At 31.9% G+C, this 16,999-nt stretch overlaps 5 protein-coding genes across 6 annotated transcripts; 2 read left to right on the top strand and 3 right to left on the bottom strand.

Annotated features, from left to right (window-relative positions):
* Positions 1–369: 369 nt before the first annotated feature.
* LOC103568887 (cyclin-dependent kinases regulatory subunit) lies at positions 370–1,410 on the top strand. Its single transcript, XM_008545902.2, has 3 exons — positions 370–663; positions 736–863; positions 1,120–1,410. The coding sequence occupies exons 1-3, from the start codon at positions 605–607 to the stop codon at positions 1,212–1,214; spliced, it is 282 nt and encodes a 93-aa protein (XP_008544124.1). The 5' UTR covers positions 370–604; the 3' UTR covers positions 1,215–1,410.
* Positions 1,411–1,508: 98 nt separating this feature from the next.
* Positions 1,509–4,610, bottom strand: LOC103568888 (5'-AMP-activated protein kinase catalytic subunit alpha-2). Its single transcript, XM_008545903.2, has 6 exons — positions 4,110–4,610; positions 3,680–3,783; positions 2,268–3,302; positions 2,025–2,191; positions 1,768–1,927; positions 1,509–1,701 (listed from the first exon to the last, which is right to left on the bottom strand). Exons 2-6 carry the CDS (start codon positions 3,777–3,779, stop codon positions 1,613–1,615), a joined length of 1,551 nt encoding a protein of 516 aa, XP_008544125.1. The 5' UTR covers positions 3,780–3,783; positions 4,110–4,610; the 3' UTR covers positions 1,509–1,612.
* An 884-nt stretch (positions 4,611–5,494) lies between these two features.
* Positions 5,495–7,574, bottom strand: LOC103568889 (COP9 signalosome complex subunit 1). 2 transcript variants are annotated; one of them, XM_008545904.3, is made up of 5 exons: positions 7,421–7,574; positions 7,119–7,348; positions 5,919–7,040; positions 5,704–5,838; positions 5,495–5,626 (listed from the first exon to the last, which is right to left on the bottom strand). In XM_008545904.3, exons 2-5 carry the CDS (start codon positions 7,227–7,229, stop codon positions 5,549–5,551), a joined length of 1,446 nt encoding a protein of 481 aa, XP_008544126.1. In that variant the 5' UTR covers positions 7,230–7,348; positions 7,421–7,574; the 3' UTR covers positions 5,495–5,548. The 2 variants fall into 2 exon arrangements, with proteins under 2 accessions (XP_008544126.1, XP_008544128.1); XM_008545906.3 differs by having other exon boundaries at positions 7,119–7,339.
* A 121-nt stretch (positions 7,575–7,695) lies between these two features.
* LOC103568890 (importin-9) lies at positions 7,696–13,021 on the top strand. Its single transcript, XM_008545908.3, has 14 exons — positions 7,696–7,860; positions 8,044–8,147; positions 8,335–8,685; positions 8,750–8,986; positions 9,051–9,504; positions 9,582–9,832; positions 10,108–10,417; positions 10,498–10,817; positions 10,893–11,112; positions 11,340–11,611; positions 11,688–12,099; positions 12,177–12,355; positions 12,498–12,591; positions 12,679–13,021. Exons 3-14 carry the CDS (start codon positions 8,335–8,337, stop codon positions 12,888–12,890), a joined length of 3,312 nt encoding a protein of 1,103 aa, XP_008544130.1. The 5' UTR covers positions 7,696–7,860; positions 8,044–8,147; the 3' UTR covers positions 12,891–13,021.
* Positions 13,022–13,185: 164 nt separating this feature from the next.
* Positions 13,186–16,939, bottom strand: LOC103568942 (slo-interacting protein 1). The gene is made up of 3 exons (XM_008545986.3): positions 16,536–16,939; positions 14,089–16,452; positions 13,186–14,021 (listed from the first exon to the last, which is right to left on the bottom strand). Exons 1-3 carry the CDS (start codon positions 16,554–16,556, stop codon positions 13,641–13,643), a joined length of 2,766 nt encoding a protein of 921 aa, XP_008544208.1. The 5' UTR covers positions 16,557–16,939; the 3' UTR covers positions 13,186–13,640.
* Between the last annotated feature and the right edge of the window lie 60 nt (positions 16,940–16,999).

The raw sequence follows: 16,999 nt of genomic DNA, 5'->3' as shown, positions 1-16,999 counted from the left end.
TTTGAATTTACCGACCGAGTGCCGCTCGACGCCCATGAGTACAAGAACTATAAAAATAAAAATTAAGAAGCTATGTTTTAAATATAAATAATTCTTGATGATATCGAATGAAATTAATAAGGTTTATGTTAAACTTTTAAACATTTTATTAACTTACAAACAAAGCAATCGAATATTTATGACAAATAAATAAAATCACTTGATTGGATTTTTTTTTTGTTCCTTTTCGGCTATCGCCCCGATAGGGTCACGTGCCACTTACTGTTGTAAGATAATAGGATTTGTTTACATTTTAAATCTAAGGGGACCGCCGCAACCACAGCGCACTCTGTCGTCTATGTCTAGTTTTCAGGCCACGAGCTTAACATTGCGATCGTTCTTCTTATATCTAGCTTTCATGAAAAAAAAATACAAAAAAAAAACAACAACGTACTTTTACTTTCAACGCTTTCAAATATTTTGAATTTTGCGAGGGAGTTGATTACAAATTTATTTATTTATTTATTCGTAATAATAATAATAATATTATTGCAATTATTCTAATCGAGGGTAAAAGTTGTCTATGGTATTTTTTATTTTTGTTTATTTACTATAAGAAGTAAATATGTCTGTTGATCAGATCCAGTACTCGGAAAAATATTGTGATGACAAGTTTGAGTACAGGTTAGTAACTGGATTATTTTTTAAAAATTATTTGCAGAGCTTACAAGTTAATTGACATTTGAAATTATATAGACATGTTATTTTGCCGTCTGACATTGCTAAAAATGTACCAAAATCTCATTTGATGTCGGAATCTGAGTGGCGTAATCTTGGAGTACAACAGAGCCCGGGTTGGGTTCATTATATGATGCATAGCCCAGGTATTTGAATTATTGTTAATATTTGTGACAGTGATAGTAGCAGATGAAAAAAATTTCGGTTGTTTTATAGTAAATTGTGTGACGAGGGATGAAACAATGATTTCAGACCAGGGTGAACATCACCCGCAGGTGGAAATCATGTTTCATCCTGAGTTTCAGTGTCAGCAGCCAATCGAAACCAAGTTCTTATTTATTATTGATTATTATTAATATTTTTATAGATTAATATGATAATTAAATAATATTTATATTATAGAACCGCATGTTTTACTATTTCGTCGATTAAGAACAGATCCGCCATTAAATATAAGAAACTCTCAACCAGAAACCCGAACTACTTGCTGTAAATAAAAAAAATAAGTATAATACTTATCGGAAGATGTTATATAGATTATAAAAGTACTTATTTATTTTTTCAGTAATTAAATATTGTAATTTATAACTTGAATATTTAATTAAGGCATTTGTAACTTTTTTAAAGTTTGTGAAATTAATGTTTATAATTACAGCCAAAATATTTATTTAAAACTTTACAACTTTAAAATAATATGGAATTTTTAGTTTATATCATCATGATATTATTTATAATTAAAAATTAATAAAATATTACAATTTTCATATACACAATCAACTCGATTAAAATATATTATCCCATTAAAATAATTATGACGGAAGTAATGACTAAAGTAAGAGAATATTATAATATCTTAATACTTATTAAATATTTGTATAAATATTCGCTGATTTAATTAGCGCGCCAAATGTGTTATTAGGGCAGCGCACATTTCGAAAAATTCCATTGTTCGATGACCTCCCACCGCCGCAGGTTGCATTGGATCTAATTAAGTTCAAATAATAATTAATATTACTAATAATGAATAATTTAAACAAATAATTAAATTACCTCTATTAGGATTTTCGTTTTCATCAGACACAGATTTAAAATCTAATAAATAACTACGATAATCAACTTGATATAATTGCAGAGACATGTAACTGTATCGTTCAGTTAATTTATTTTTACGTCGTACTCGTACACTATAAGCATTTATTATTTTCCATTCCTAATTTAAATAAATAAATAAATGATTAGAAAAAGAATATAAATATCAGGGGATGTAAGCCCAAATCTGATGAATTAAAAAAAGAAAAAGAACTTACGAAATCAAGATTTTTCATAGTACGAAATACTTCAGTCATTATGTCATTAGGTTTTGATTGAGAACGAATACCCAAGTGCCATTTAGCTCTTTTAGTAGCTGTGGCTGCAGCAGCTTTACCCTGAGTTACTGAAGGAATACTTGCTGATTGAGAACGTTCTCTGAATGCTTTAAGTTAATAAAAAAATATATATAATTAATTAAATAAATATATGAGTAATTATTTAAGTATAAAAATAATTACGAGCAATTCTTTCAGGATGAGGCCTTATTGGACTATTGATAGAATCATTAGAGCCAGTAGTGGTAGCTGGTGGTGGTGGACTAGAAGCTATGTAAAATTCTTTGTACTCAGTTTTGGCAGCTTCATCAGCAATTCGTTGGTTGTCGATAATTAAATGATAAGCAATCGCGAGATTATCATGAGCGTCGCCGTTGAGCAAAGCCGCGTAGACTTCTTCTTCTTTGACATTAAATTTTTCGCAAACTTCGTTTATAGCTTCGACATCAATGACCGATGACTCTTGTTCGACTGACGATGGGAACAAATAAGCTGGCAAATCTTTTTCGAACCACTCGTGCTTTTTTATGTCCTCGATAGTCGATCGCTTCATCGGGTCGACGTGCATCATATGGCAAAGAAGATTCACGACACTTTTGTTTAAATACTCGGGGATTGGAAAAATTCCTGACTTTATTTTTCTGAATAACGTGGGAACGTGTTCATCGTCGAATGGCAGCGTTCCACAGAGTAGCGCGTAAAGTATAACTCCGCATGACCAGATATCTATTTCAGGACCTGCATAGAGTTTACCGGATATCACTTCAGGTGCTGCATAGTTTGGCGAGCCACACGATGTGCGCAAAAATTCACCGTCTGTCATAATATTTGACAGACCGAAGTCAGCTATTTTGACATGCAGATTGTGATCCAGTAACAAATTTTCAGGCTTCAAGTCCCGGTGCACAATCATATGCCTGTGACAATAATCAACTCCGGAAATAATTTGCTGAAAGAAACGTCTTGCCTCGTGTTCCTTTAATTTCCCATGCTTGACAATGTAATCAAACAGTTCACCACCTGACACATACTCCATTATCATAAATATATCCGTTGGTGTGCTCATTACTTGATATAATTTAATAATGTGGGGATGACGAAACAGCGTAAGATTTTCTATTTCGCGTCTTATTTTACCGACCACGTCTAATGTTTTTATTTTCTGACGGTTTAATATTTTTACTGCCACTTTGTGTTTTGTTATGACGTGCTCTCCCACTGTTAATTAATTTTATTATTTAATCATATAATTAATTTATTTATTTTATTAAGAGCATTCTCAGACAGTAGCTCCACTTTTTAAAAATATGAAGAGACTCAACTGTCAATCGTATTAAAATTTTATTAATTAATTTAAAAGAATAATTAAAATTTTAATTTCACCGAGATATAGACTTAAAAAAATTACTTACAGTCGCTATCAATTAGGAGTCAAACGAAATTTGGCTTTTTAACTCCCAATTGATGTCAACTTTAAGTAATTTCTTTTCAAATTAACTGATAAAAAATTAATACGCTTATGACATATTGATAATTTTTGAAAAGTGGAAGGGGCACTGTCTGAAAATGGCCTTAAAATAAAAAAAAATACTTACTTTTAACTTTTCCAAATGTACCAACTCCAAGTGTATTGCCTAGAATATAATTACCAATTTTAACTGTTGGTGCTTGTGGTGTCTGAGCTCTTTCTGCCATTTTCCTGTTATAAAAAAAATAATATTATTAATTATTTAATGCCTGCGTACACTATATTGTTCAAGACTCAGTATGTACACTAGGTCCTTTAGGAAACACTCAAGTTTTCAATTTCTAGGTTTCAAAAAAATTTTCAACTACTCCTTAAAGTGTCCTACTCATGACCCAGAAGTTGCCAAAGTAAAAAGTTTAAAATAGTCAGTAAAAATTTAAAAAACGAAATTTTTTTTTAAATTTACTGTTCCTACAGACCCAGTACACAGTATACCAGATTTAATTTAAAATATTAACAATTAATTAATGAAATAAATAATAAATATATTTACTTACTCGAGTCTAGATAAAAAGGTATTTTAAATATGAAAATTCAATCACGTGTCAGGTATGATGGACAATCAAAGAATGATAACGAATCACGCCACTATATATTTGAAAATCAGTAAACAATCTGGGGCTCACTGAAATTCATGTTTCATAACAATACCCAAGTTGACTGTTAATTTATCGTAGTACTACTGACAACCATCATTCATTTTTACTCTACTATTTATTTGTATAAATGTATTTTAATTTTTAAAAAATACGACACTAGTCTGACGTATTATATAAATAAATAATAAACATTTGTTGGGTGGCTCGCAATAATTTATAAATTTATTTCCGATAGAATGTAGAATATTAATTATCCATTAATTAAAACAATGAGTAGTAGGCTGATATATAGCACACTGACATTATTGTTATTATTGTTCTCTGTCGTTTTGGTATTGTGATTTATGACACTCTATCTAAATTTAGCAAGTCGTGGATAAACAAAAAAATAGAACTGATAACATTTTTTTTAGATGCATCATTGTAGATAATTTTATTAATTTGAATTTCTTCGGTATCGACCGGACACAAGTCTTCTTATATATTTTAATCATTCTATTAGATGTCGTTACTTTATCATTCAGTTGCTTAGATTTACTTCGAATTTTAAAAATGGCTAGTCATTTTTTTTTATTAAAATAATCTGGTAAAAATACTTTTATTTTTTAATGAGAAAAAATATTTAAAAATCTTTGACATCTTTGTAAGTTTTAAATTTTGGCGGTAAAAAAAAATCGGAAAAACGGATGACAATAAAGTTGGTGGATATCTGACAATTTTTTAAATTTTGAAATAATAAAAAAAAATTGTTTTTAACAAAAAAATTCAAAAATGGACTTTTGGAAAATTCTAAAATTAGTACATGCATTTTTTTTTATTTTATTAATTTAACTATTTAATTTTTTTGTGTAATTTCAAATTGTCTTGTTTGCTACATTCACACTCATCTTTGTGGGTCAATTCCAAAAGTTCCTGCTGTTTTCGAGATTAGTTTCTTAACTTCTTAGACAATCCTGGACATTATTAAACATCTGGCATTCACAAAAATTAAAAACTCTAGTGAAATGTAGAACTGTTTAAAAAAATCCAGACTTCAAAATGTCAAAATCTGATGAAAAATCGATTTTCAAAAGTCGTACAGAAACCAGTAACTTCTCATTTTTATTTAAATTTTAAATTTTCACAGCGAGAAGTTAAAAAAAATAAAACGCATGCGTGCTCGGTATGAAATAAAATAATAAAATTATATTTGCACGCTTTATTTAATTTCATAAATGTACTGAAAGTGTATGTACATCGTTTATATAAAATGAAAAGGAGCATTTCTTATTAATAATCAATAATGAAAAATAAAATAACACAATGTTTATTAACGTTGATGTACAAACAGATGAATATTAATTTCTTGGTGCCGCACTGCTGTTACCGGGTGCAACCGACATTTCGCCACCTTGAGAACTTTCACGTTGTGGGCACTATTTAATAATCAAAATATGTAATATTGCATTGGCATAAATATAAATATTATTTCAAGTATAAATAATATTTATACCTTGACGTGAATTTGATGCTTGAGAATAGCAGCTCTTAGTATGAGCATTCTTGTTCGTCTTTGATATTCCTTTCCTACGCTTATAGATTTTTCGAAGGTCGTACTCCGTTGATCAACGTCTTTGGCATATAAAATCTGGAATAAATTCATTTATACATATAATTAAATACAGCAATAAGTGGGAAACTAATTGAATAGTTATTATAAACCCATACCTTGTTGTGGGAATCAATGCGAGCCTGGATCTGTCCATCTAAAATAAGTTGCATGAGTTCATCTTCTAAAGCCGCAACGGTTCTATTAAATGCAACAGCCATGCGTCTCATATCAGCACTCAAATAGGGACTAAAGTACTGTATCAAAGCACGATTACGAATTTGGGTGTACAGTAAACCAACATGCGGTGCTATATACATATCCAGTAAAATATTATCACGTATTTCATCCAACAGTTTCAAACATGAGGCGTATTTAGACTCGTAAAATTTAAATATAATGTCTCGCAACTGAGGCTCGAGTTCCAAGAATAACTTAAATGAACTACTTTGTATAACTAATTTTTGTAACTCGGGTCTGTCAAATGTTGCGAGTGCACAGAGCCCTCCGTACAACGCAACGTTTCCGGGTGATAATAAATCCGGACAATCACAGTGATCAAGTGATGCTTGTAAAAAGTGTCTTGCAGCTAATTTATACTTTCTCATTGCCAAGGCTGCCAGTCCAGCAGCGACCTTCAACTTTGTTATTATCGACTGGTTATTGTCTTTGCCATGGACGTCTGGAAAATCCGGTGCGTTTTCGGCCTTCGACACGTAAGTCAACACGTGGGTCCAATTTTGTAAATAAACAGACACTTTGATAACATTTAGACACATGTTGACTACATGTTTACCACTGGTACAGTAATCACGCGCACGTGAGTAACATTTCAATGCATTACCAAGATCTCCACAGTCTAGGTAATGATCACCTAGATCATCATGCCCTCGTCTAATGCTCTCTTTTATTGAATTACTACGGTAGTTTTTTAAATCAGTGTCAAACTTTTCCAGTTTCAGGGCTGCTTTTTTCGACTTGTTTTCGACCCACATCTGGTTCAGCGTCGGGATGTCTTGGGACGTTGATTGAGCAGCGACGTCTGGGAGTCCAGGTGTTCCGAGAGCTTGTAATAATTTTTTATGCAACAATTGGTACAAAGAAACATTGTAAGTTGTCATTACGTGGGTTATCGCCATTTTTAGCGCCTCGATTCGCAAACTGGGACAGTGGTCGGCGATATAAATCAACCGGTACAATTTTGCGAGCCCCGTGTAACTGTTGGCGTAGACCTCAAGGTCCTAAGAAAAAAAAACGAAGAATACATTAATCAGAAATAAATTTTCTGTGTTCTGTTAATTGAAAAAACTGATAATTACCAATGTTGGATTCTCAACAATATAAGGCTCTTCTTCAGTGTTATCATTGTCTTCTGGCGGCGCATCAACTTGCATCGGTTCCACAGCATTTTGTTGTACGAACGAAAACATTTTCACTTAATCAAATACTTATCTCGTTTTAATAAATCCTCGGAATATTAATTACTGATTACTCTTCGACTCAGTAAAAAAAAGAAAATATGGAATATTTTTCAGGCAACCTGTCAAAACTAACCTCATATATATCTAGCATATATTTATAAATCTTGTAAACAATAAATGAATTTTAAAAATTAACTTACCTCCAGTATCATGACTCTGCAGTCTACGACATTTATATCTCAGTAAAATGTTATTTGATATTTTTTATTGAACAATTAAAAATAAATAATTTAAAATTGGTTTACTAGATTTAGCTTCTGCTTCTGCTTCTGATTCGGGATTCGGTTTGCAGAATAAAAATTGAAATACTTTCACCCTATAGTTAATAATTAAAGGCCATCTTGCACCAGTTATCCAAACTTTTGACGTTTTATCATCAGATATTTTATCTGACGCCGATAATCAAGATCTGTCATTAAAATTTAACAAGAAATATTTTTTTGTTTTCTCTATTCAAATAATTTCCCATGAAATCCACATTTTCTCCAACGCAATTAAAATTTTTCATATATTTATATATCTTAGATATTTATCAGTAAATAAATTACAATTTTTTTAAATTTATATTAAATATACACAAGTAAGTATACAAAATATATAATTTATATTTCTTTAATTTTATAATCAACGCATTTAAAAATAATTATTGATAACAATCGATATTTTTTTTTATTTTTTAAAATTTCCCTCTTTTTTTTTTTTTTTTTTTTATATAAATTGTTAATTTAAATTGATTATAACCTCAATTAAATTTACTGTCTAGATCATACCGCGATTGATGCTGATTGGTTGAAAGATTTATATATATATACAAAATAAAAAAAGTACATAACTGGAAACGTGTTTGTGCCGGTAAAAATTTATAAGGTAAATATTTGATAATTAACAGATTAATTTAATTATTAACCAAAACTCCTAAAAAAATTAAAAATGTCACTGCACAGATTAAAATTCCCGCCAGTAATTGCCCGGCCCTCATTAAATAAATAAAATTCTTTAGAGAAAAATTCTAGGTTTTGGTAAACAGAATAATTGACCTTGGGTTTGTTGATAGATGATGGCAATGAATATGAACACACGTGATGTCCAGAGCTCATTGAAGGAAGCGCTTTATGAAACATTGAGTGGGATTTTATCTCCACATCGGGATACGCGACATGCAGCTGAGCAGAGGATCCAAGCACTAGAAGTTACTGATGAGTTTGGTATTCATTTGACGGAGTTTGTTGTTGATGTTAATGGAGCATTGGCCATAAGACAGCTGTCATCTGTTTTACTGAAGCAGTATGTCGAGACCCACTGGTGCTCAGTCGCCGAAAAATTCCGAGCCCCGGAAATAAAACCCGCTACGAAAGAAAAAATAAAAGAGTTACTGCCTCTCGGTCTCCATGAATCTATCAGCAAGGTTTATATTTATTAAGTATAGTTGTAATTATAATTATTGATTGGTTTTGTTGGTGGAATTCCAGGTACGAGTATCAGTTGCCTACGCAATAGCTGCCATCGCTCATTGGGATTGGCCTGAAAATTGGCCAGGTCTTTTTGATATCCTGGTAAATTGTTTAAGTGGCGGGCAAAGTGAGTACGCTGTGCATGGAGCAATGAGAGTACTGAGTGAATTCACTCGTGATTTATCAGATGACAACCTTCCGAATGTCGGCCCAATTATTTTACAAGAAATGTACAGAATTTTCGTTACTGAAACTGTAAGTTTTTATTACTTATTATTTATTTATATTTTTATACATAAAATTTACTGTTTGTTTTTAGTATTCAATCAGAACACGCGGAAGAGCAGTTGAAATATTTACGACAATAGCATCATTAGTTGGATCAACAGGAGTTTATCACAAAGGGTTTGTTCAAAATTATTTGAAACCAGTGATTCCGATGTTTTGCGAAAAATTTGTCGCTTGCTTGAGAGAGCAATCTCCTGATGGATCGCCCACGACTTCTACCTGTGATATTGGTCTGAAAACAGACATTATAAAAGCTATCAATTGCTTAGTTACCAAGTTACCTAAATTTGTTGCCCCATTTCTGCCCCAAATACTGCCGCCGGTATGGGATACGCTGACAGGAAGCGCTAAAATTTATCAGCAAGAGTCCGTCGCCTCGGAAACAATGTCGAGGAGAATGACCAGGGTGCCATTGAGTCATGATGACAGCGGGGAAGGTGACGATGATCATGACGGAAAAGAGAACGTCGTCGTAGACTCAGATGGTCAATACCAAATTTTAATTTTAAAACTATATTTCTGATAATTTAGTTTTACTGAATTTTTATTATATTTTTTACAGGAGAAATAATTAATTTTAATAATTTAATTATTGCGACATTTGATTTTATTCACAATTTAGTTGATCACAAAAATTTTTCAAATTTACTCGTTAATTCTTTACAAGAAGCGATGTATTATTTGATAATATTCATGCAAATAACTAACGAACAAGTTGAATTGTGGACTGCTAATCCTAGTCAATTTGTTGAAGAAGATGAGCAAACAGTATTTTCATACAATGTCCGTATATCTGCTATGGATCTTTTGACGGTACGTCTAATTTAAATAAATAATTACTATTTCCCAAGACCTGGGTTACGTTCCCGTAAAGTTCTTAATTTAGTTTCTGATGCGTTTTAATGGAAATATCACTGATAAGAATTTTTAGAACTTCGACGCAGTCCTTTCATAGACAAAACAAAGTGTCAACGTAGATAAGAATTGGACTGCCTCGATTTTCCCTAAGGCTGCTCAGTCATCTTTTAAAAATCTCTTACTAGAAAGATTTTCAGTATGTAAAAATAATAATTGATTATTATGCGTAGGCTCTAGTAGGTCATTCAGAAGACGCGTCAATAAATGCTCTGTGTCAAGTTATAACAAGACATATTGAGGCTGTAAATGTAATGCAAGTTTGTAACAGAAATGTTCAACAAAGTAATGGCGTTCATGATAACACCTCATCATTGTCATCATCAACTCCATCGTCATCTTGGAAAATATGCGAGTCAGCAATTCTGGCTCTGAGTATAGCGAAAGATCAAGTAATTGAACAAATGCAGGAGGGCACACTACGTTTTGATCTCGTTGCATTTTTGAATACTGTTATTTTAGATGGAATTCTTAATGACCCAAGTAATTATCTCATACTTTATTACTTCTTATTTACATACCATATAATAATAATAATTACTATTGTTGCAATAATATTGAAGACGCTCATCCTTATCTCATTGGTCGCTGTCTGTGTCTCGGTGGCCGCTACGCTCATCAAATTCCTCCAGAATTAAGCTCCCGGTTTTTAGAGGCAGCTGTCGTTGGTTTACCAGAAAATCAGCTGCTGTGCATTCGCATAAGTTCTATAAAAGCAGTCTACTGGTTTTGCGAAGCTGCTATCGATGCCAACACACTGATGACTCGTGATGTCATACGGCCGCATCTACCTGTGATATTTCAAGAGCTCTTTGGATTTGTAAATCAAGCCTCCACTGAAATACTTACACTCATAATGGAAACATTTTCTATTTTAATAGCAGTAATTTTATTTTTTTTTATTACTTATGTCTATTTTTATTACTCGGCTTATTTATTTGGGTTGTCTGTTGTCTAGGTAGATAAAGATTTCACGGCTAGCGTGGAAAATAAAATATGCCCATTAACAATAGCAGTGTTTCTTAAATTTCAAAGTGATCCTGAGATTTTATCTCTATGCCAAGATATATTTAAAGAACTGACTGAGAATCCACAGTGTATAGGTCCACTGCAAACTCGATTGGTTCCAACTTTAGTCAGCATGATGACTGTAAATCCACTTGGAAAATGCACCGATGGTAATTATGCAGCAATTTTTTCCATAGTAGATACTCTTTAATACTAAAGATACATTAAGTAAATAATTTTTTTTCTTTAGGTTCCGTAGGTAGGGAGAAATTAATTTAAATATTTGTCATTGTTATTTATTTATTACAGTCTTTAGTATTAAAAATCACTGAGAAAATCGAGATCTGGTTACGGCAACTAAGTAAAAAATATTTAATGTATGGTTTATTTTTTTAAGAGGGTACTCGAGGTGTAGCTCTGGATGTTTTACAAGTTCTTGTAAAATCTTCACCTCAGCCATTGAACAATAGTTTAGTAGAAACAGCATTTCCAGCAGCATGTCACTGTATTATTAATTCTGATGACAATGGGATACTACAAAGTGGTGGTGAATTAATTCGTACTTATTTGTCTGTTGGTGCAAGGCAAATAATTGATCATCGAGACAGTGAAGGACGTACGGGATTACAATTTGTATTACAAATAGTTGCCCAACTTCTAAATCCCCAGGTTGTAATTAATTAAAATTGATCAATTATTTTTTTTTATTTAATAAGAATGTTAATTTATTACATTGTAATTTTAGTCAAGTGAATTTACTGCAACATTTGTTGGCCGTCTAGTTATAACGCTGATTAAAAAAGTTGGAAATAATTTAGGGGAGAATTTAGATTTATTACTTAAAGCAGTGCTCAGTAAAATGCAACGAGCTGAAACGTTAACAGTTATGCAAAGTCTAATAATGGTTTATGCTCATCTACTAAATGCTGAATTTGATGCGGTGCTAAATTTCTTGTCTACTGTACCCGGACCAACTGGAGAAAGCGCTTTAGCTTTTGTTTTAACTGAATGGGTACAAAGACAACAATCATTTTTCGGTACTTATGTTAGGAAAGTAACTGTTGTCGCTCTGTCAAAAATACTTGAACACGGTGTAACGCGACCTGATGATTTTAGACTTAATGAGATAACTGTCAGAGGCGATCAAGTATTTGCGGGTAATTATTTATTTTGAATGTTAGCTGATTAATTTGTAATTATTTATTTATTAATTAAATTTCTTTTGATGCAATAGCTAATGATGATGTAATTAGAACAAGAAGTAAAGCGCAATCGCAGCCGTACCAGTGGACGACGATACCAGTACTCGTTAAAATATTTAAATTAATAATTAATGAATTGTCAAATAATATTGAAGCTGATTACGGTGGGATTGGGGACGAGGATGATGAGGATGTGACCCAAGATATTGAGGTAATAAATAATGAAGAGAATAATTATAAAAAAGATTTTTTAATTCGCTACAAATACACACAAAAAATTTAAACAAAACAAAACAAAATTAAATAATTAAAATATTTACAAAGTAATTTTTATAAATTGGTAATTAAATTAGGATTCTGAGGAAGAGGAAGACAGAGAAGATGGAACGGCAGTCGACGATGGTGGAAATGCTTTTATTGATCCTGGTGATGAGTCTTATTTAATGAGTACGTTTAATTCATTTAATTATAAATTTTTTAACATAAAATGACAATCAATTTTAAAAATTTTTTTTTTTTTTTTTTGATTTACAGGAATGTTGGATGACGACAAAACACTCGAAGAGGAAACAGATTCAGATCTTCTTGAAGATTCAATTTATCATTTGAATCTAAACAATTATTTACGCGATTTTCTAACAAATTTTTCACAACATCACTGTTTTCCGGTTTACATACAACATTTAAATTCAATGGAACGAAAAATTCTCACGAGCCTCAATATCATCAGCTCGCCATGCATTTAAAGTGCCCGTTTTGTTAAATAATAATAATAATAATAATAATAATAATAATAATAATAATAATAGTAATTATAAAATATATATATAAAATACGAGATATATGATGATAACAACAAATAAATACAGTAACGTTTGATATATATATTTTTTAACTATAAATTAGTCTTTGTTTGCATTTCGTGGTAATTTACTTGTATTCATTTTTAAAGAACATATTTTCTATTATTAAAATAAGTATTTTCTATAATTACTATAGTAACAATGTATTTTTTTTTTTTTACTTTGATCAGAATGTCATAAATTGATTAAAAAAAAATATTAAACGCATGCTTTTCATATGATTTAAATTATATACACAAAACATAAGCAATAATATTATATAAAATAACTACTAAATATATATATATACTAAGGGGTGTGCGAATCTTGTTCGAATCGAATTTTCAAATAATTCGAAGCTTATTCGAGAAAATTCTGATCAGCTTTCAAATATTCAATTTTTATTTAATGGCGCCCAAGTAGCACAGAACAATTTTAATGTCTTTCAAAAGGATAAAACAAATGTTTTTTTGTCTCAGTCACCTGTTTTTTAGTATAAATACGACCGTATTCAAAAGAAAGTTTTGGAATTTTTTGAGATTTTCGAATTATTGAAAGCTCTACGAACTAATCGAAAAGTTTCGAATTATTGGAAGTTCGATTTGATACGAATAAATTCGTGTTGGAACTATTCGCACAGCCCTAATATATACATTACACTGTAGTTACGGATAGCAAGCCTTTCAATTTTCCATTTATCGTAAGCGCATCATCGTCTCCGGCAGTTCCACCACCACCACCACCTAGCATACCATCTTCGTCGTCATGGTTGTCGTCAATTCTGTTAACATGAGTCATTATGGCATCTTGGATTAATTTCTTAGACAATTCTTTGGTCGAAGTAGCTTCTGCCGTCACCGCGGAATCATCAGCGCGGTGTTCACAATTAAAATCGCGTCGCAATTTAAAATGCTGCTGTGCTACGAGGGTAGTTGGTGGTGCCGGTGGTGGCATAGCAGCTTGATGTCTTAGCTTACGTTGTCTAGCATGTTCAATGTGTCTTTTTCTTTCGTCTTTATTCCAGTAGCGTCCAAGCTGAAGTAAAAATAATCATGAAAATTAAAAAATTTTAAAAATACTAAATACTAAATAAATATGTTACCTTTATTTCGGAGACAGTGTCATCTTCAGTGGTCTGACCAGCGCGTTCTTCAAATATTTCAAGAGTACGATTGCCCAGCAGACGATTTCTAACAGAACGTCTTGCAATATAACGAGTGCCGTCAGGTCTGCGTTTAACTTTCCATTCCATACGCGGGTCACATTTACCTCCAGCATTGTCATCATTTGCTGGATTACGTTGCATCTGCTGACTACTACCAATAAAATGGTACTGAGTCAAATTTGGTGCCTGAAATTTACCATGTGATTTTGAATTTTTAATTCTTATTTCTCTATCGCTCTCACACGTGTTACTACGATTAGTTATAAAATTTTTACGATTAAGTGCTTGTGTAAAAATTTCCTGTTGTAAAATCATTGTCGTACGCTTACTACTATCATTATTATCAATATTTGTATACAAAATATCATCACGATTATTAGTGATTGCTAATTCGCGATTATCGTCTTGCGGTAATTGGCAGTTTGGATTAATTGCTGGTATTTTATTTTGGTAATTGTGGTAATGATGATGATGATGACATTGGTGACGATAGTTGTGATTGTGATGATACTGTTGCTGCTGCTGTTGATGATAATGTGCCTCTGATAATAATTTTTTATCTTCCTGACTCAACAAACTTTTAGGAATCGGTTGTCTCGGTGACGTGACAATTGACAGCGACGAAGACGACGAATTTGAACGTGTAACAGGAGTTACTTCTGATGATTTAACTCGACAGTTCATTGCCGTTGACATCAAAGTAACTGGTGATTTAATTGACGTCATTGCTCCTGTTGGTGTAGATCCAATGTCAAAAGAACTAAGTCCCATTGTCCCTTCATCATTACCATCACGATCGCTTCTGTATAATTCTAGCAATAGTGGATTACTGTTACAAGATTCACCCCCGGTGTTGTAAGCACTCGAGCTGTCTTTTTCTTCAATAGAACTACTGCTATTTTTGGTTGATAGTTTTGATTGATTGGCATGCTGCTGCTGATTCAATTCAAATGTACGCGGGAGATACTGGCTCTCATATGGCGATGAATAAATTGGTTCACTATCACTTTCTGGAATTGTTTCATAAATATGTTCAGTGTCACTGTGACATGCCGCTGCTGCTAAGGCTGCAACTGTTGACGTTGACGTTACAAGACCTGTCACTGATTTTTTATTTATTGATAAATCTTCAAATTTTTTTAATGATTCTTTAAAATTACTTGTTAAACTATGGTGCTGACTGGTTTTATTAAATGATTTATTTATATTTTTTGGTGTTGCTGATGACAATGATGATGTTGATAATGGTAAATTATTATGAAATGGCACTTGAGGTGGAATTAATATTTTATTATCACTGTTATCATCATTTGTTTCATTTGGAAGACTTTTATTATTTTTTGAATTTTCAAATTGTTTTTGTTGACGCATCAACAATTCAATCATACTGTTCTGATAAGCTGGACTATGTTCATCTGTTTCGGATGCTGTAACTGTTGCTGCTACTACTGCTGGTGGCTCATCAATATTATTCAAAAACGAGGATACAGAAGAAGAAGGTGGTGCTGGTGGTGGTGAATTTTGACCAACACACCGACTAATAAGAATATTAACGATATTATTCTGAGTTTGATAAAAAATTTTATCAATTTGATCTTTATTTACAATATCACGGCCATTTATACGCAATATCTGATCCCCTTCACGTAAACGACCATCTCGTGCAGCCAAACTATCCCGAGCTATTTCAGATATATATGCAACAGCAGTTATGTCAGTTGGATTATTACGATCAGTAATGTCATAATTGTATGACACCGTCAACCCTAAATTTTCAGTGCTCTTGCTTTTACGCAGTGTTATTTCTTCAAGATAAACATCATCAGCACCAGCACCACCGCTACCGTCATCTACATCTTCAGGCTTAAAAGTTTCTAATTGATGATACTCATCATCATTATTTGAATTTGATAAATAATCATTTATTTCTACAGCTTCTCTATCATCTACATCAAGCTCCTCGTCATCTTGCTCCTGCGCTATCTCATAATTAACTCCGTCTACGTCGTCCTCATAAACAAAATAATTATAAAAATAATCATCATCATCAACATTTATAAATCCTGATAAATCTGTCTGTACACCAGTCGTGCAACTTGTCGTCGCTGATGGTTTTTTAGTCCCTGGTGTCACTTGCTGCTGATTGACTACAGTATTTATTGATAAATCATTGCTATCTCCAGTATTTTTACATTTATTGGGTTGCATACGTATCACTTCTATAGTAATTGGTTCTTGTGCTGTTTTAAAAATTTTTAAAGTATCTTCATGACTAGAATTTGTAACATCTTGACCATTTACCTGAAATAGACAATAATTTTGAAACAAAATAAAACAATGCAATGACTTCCAAAAAAAACAGAATTTAAAAAATGTATTTTTACCTTCAGAATTACCAAGTCCATTTTTATATCTAAAACACTAGATACTTTTATTAATCTACAATAATTATACAACTATAATTATGTACGTCATCTAAGGAATTGAATAATTAACTTAATCCTATTAATTACTATTATAAATTCAGCGAAAAATATTAAAAGTCATTATAGGTACATTACTGTACAACTACTCTATAATTTTATATGGTGGAGGTTATAAAAAAATTTCTCTGTACCCTATACTGTTATATATATACATATATATATGTATATGGTATATGTATGGCGTCCTTTCTCCTCTAACTCCACCTACGCATTCAAATACACAAAGAACATTCATACTCATATCAAATATAGACATGATAATTTTTTTTTTCTTTTTATTATCATGCACTCCAATGTAAACAAATAAAAGTAAACAAACGTTCACTTAGATATTATAAAATTATATAGACCGCTCATCCTGG

This window comes from Microplitis demolitor, chromosome 3 (assembly GCF_026212275.2).
Source record: "Microplitis demolitor isolate Queensland-Clemson2020A chromosome 3, iyMicDemo2.1a, whole genome shotgun sequence".
In the NCBI taxonomy this organism is placed as follows: domain Eukaryota; kingdom Metazoa; phylum Arthropoda; class Insecta; order Hymenoptera; family Braconidae; genus Microplitis; species Microplitis demolitor.
The sequence above is the reverse complement of the archived record's forward strand: the minus strand, read 5'-3'. Positions and strand labels throughout refer to the sequence as shown.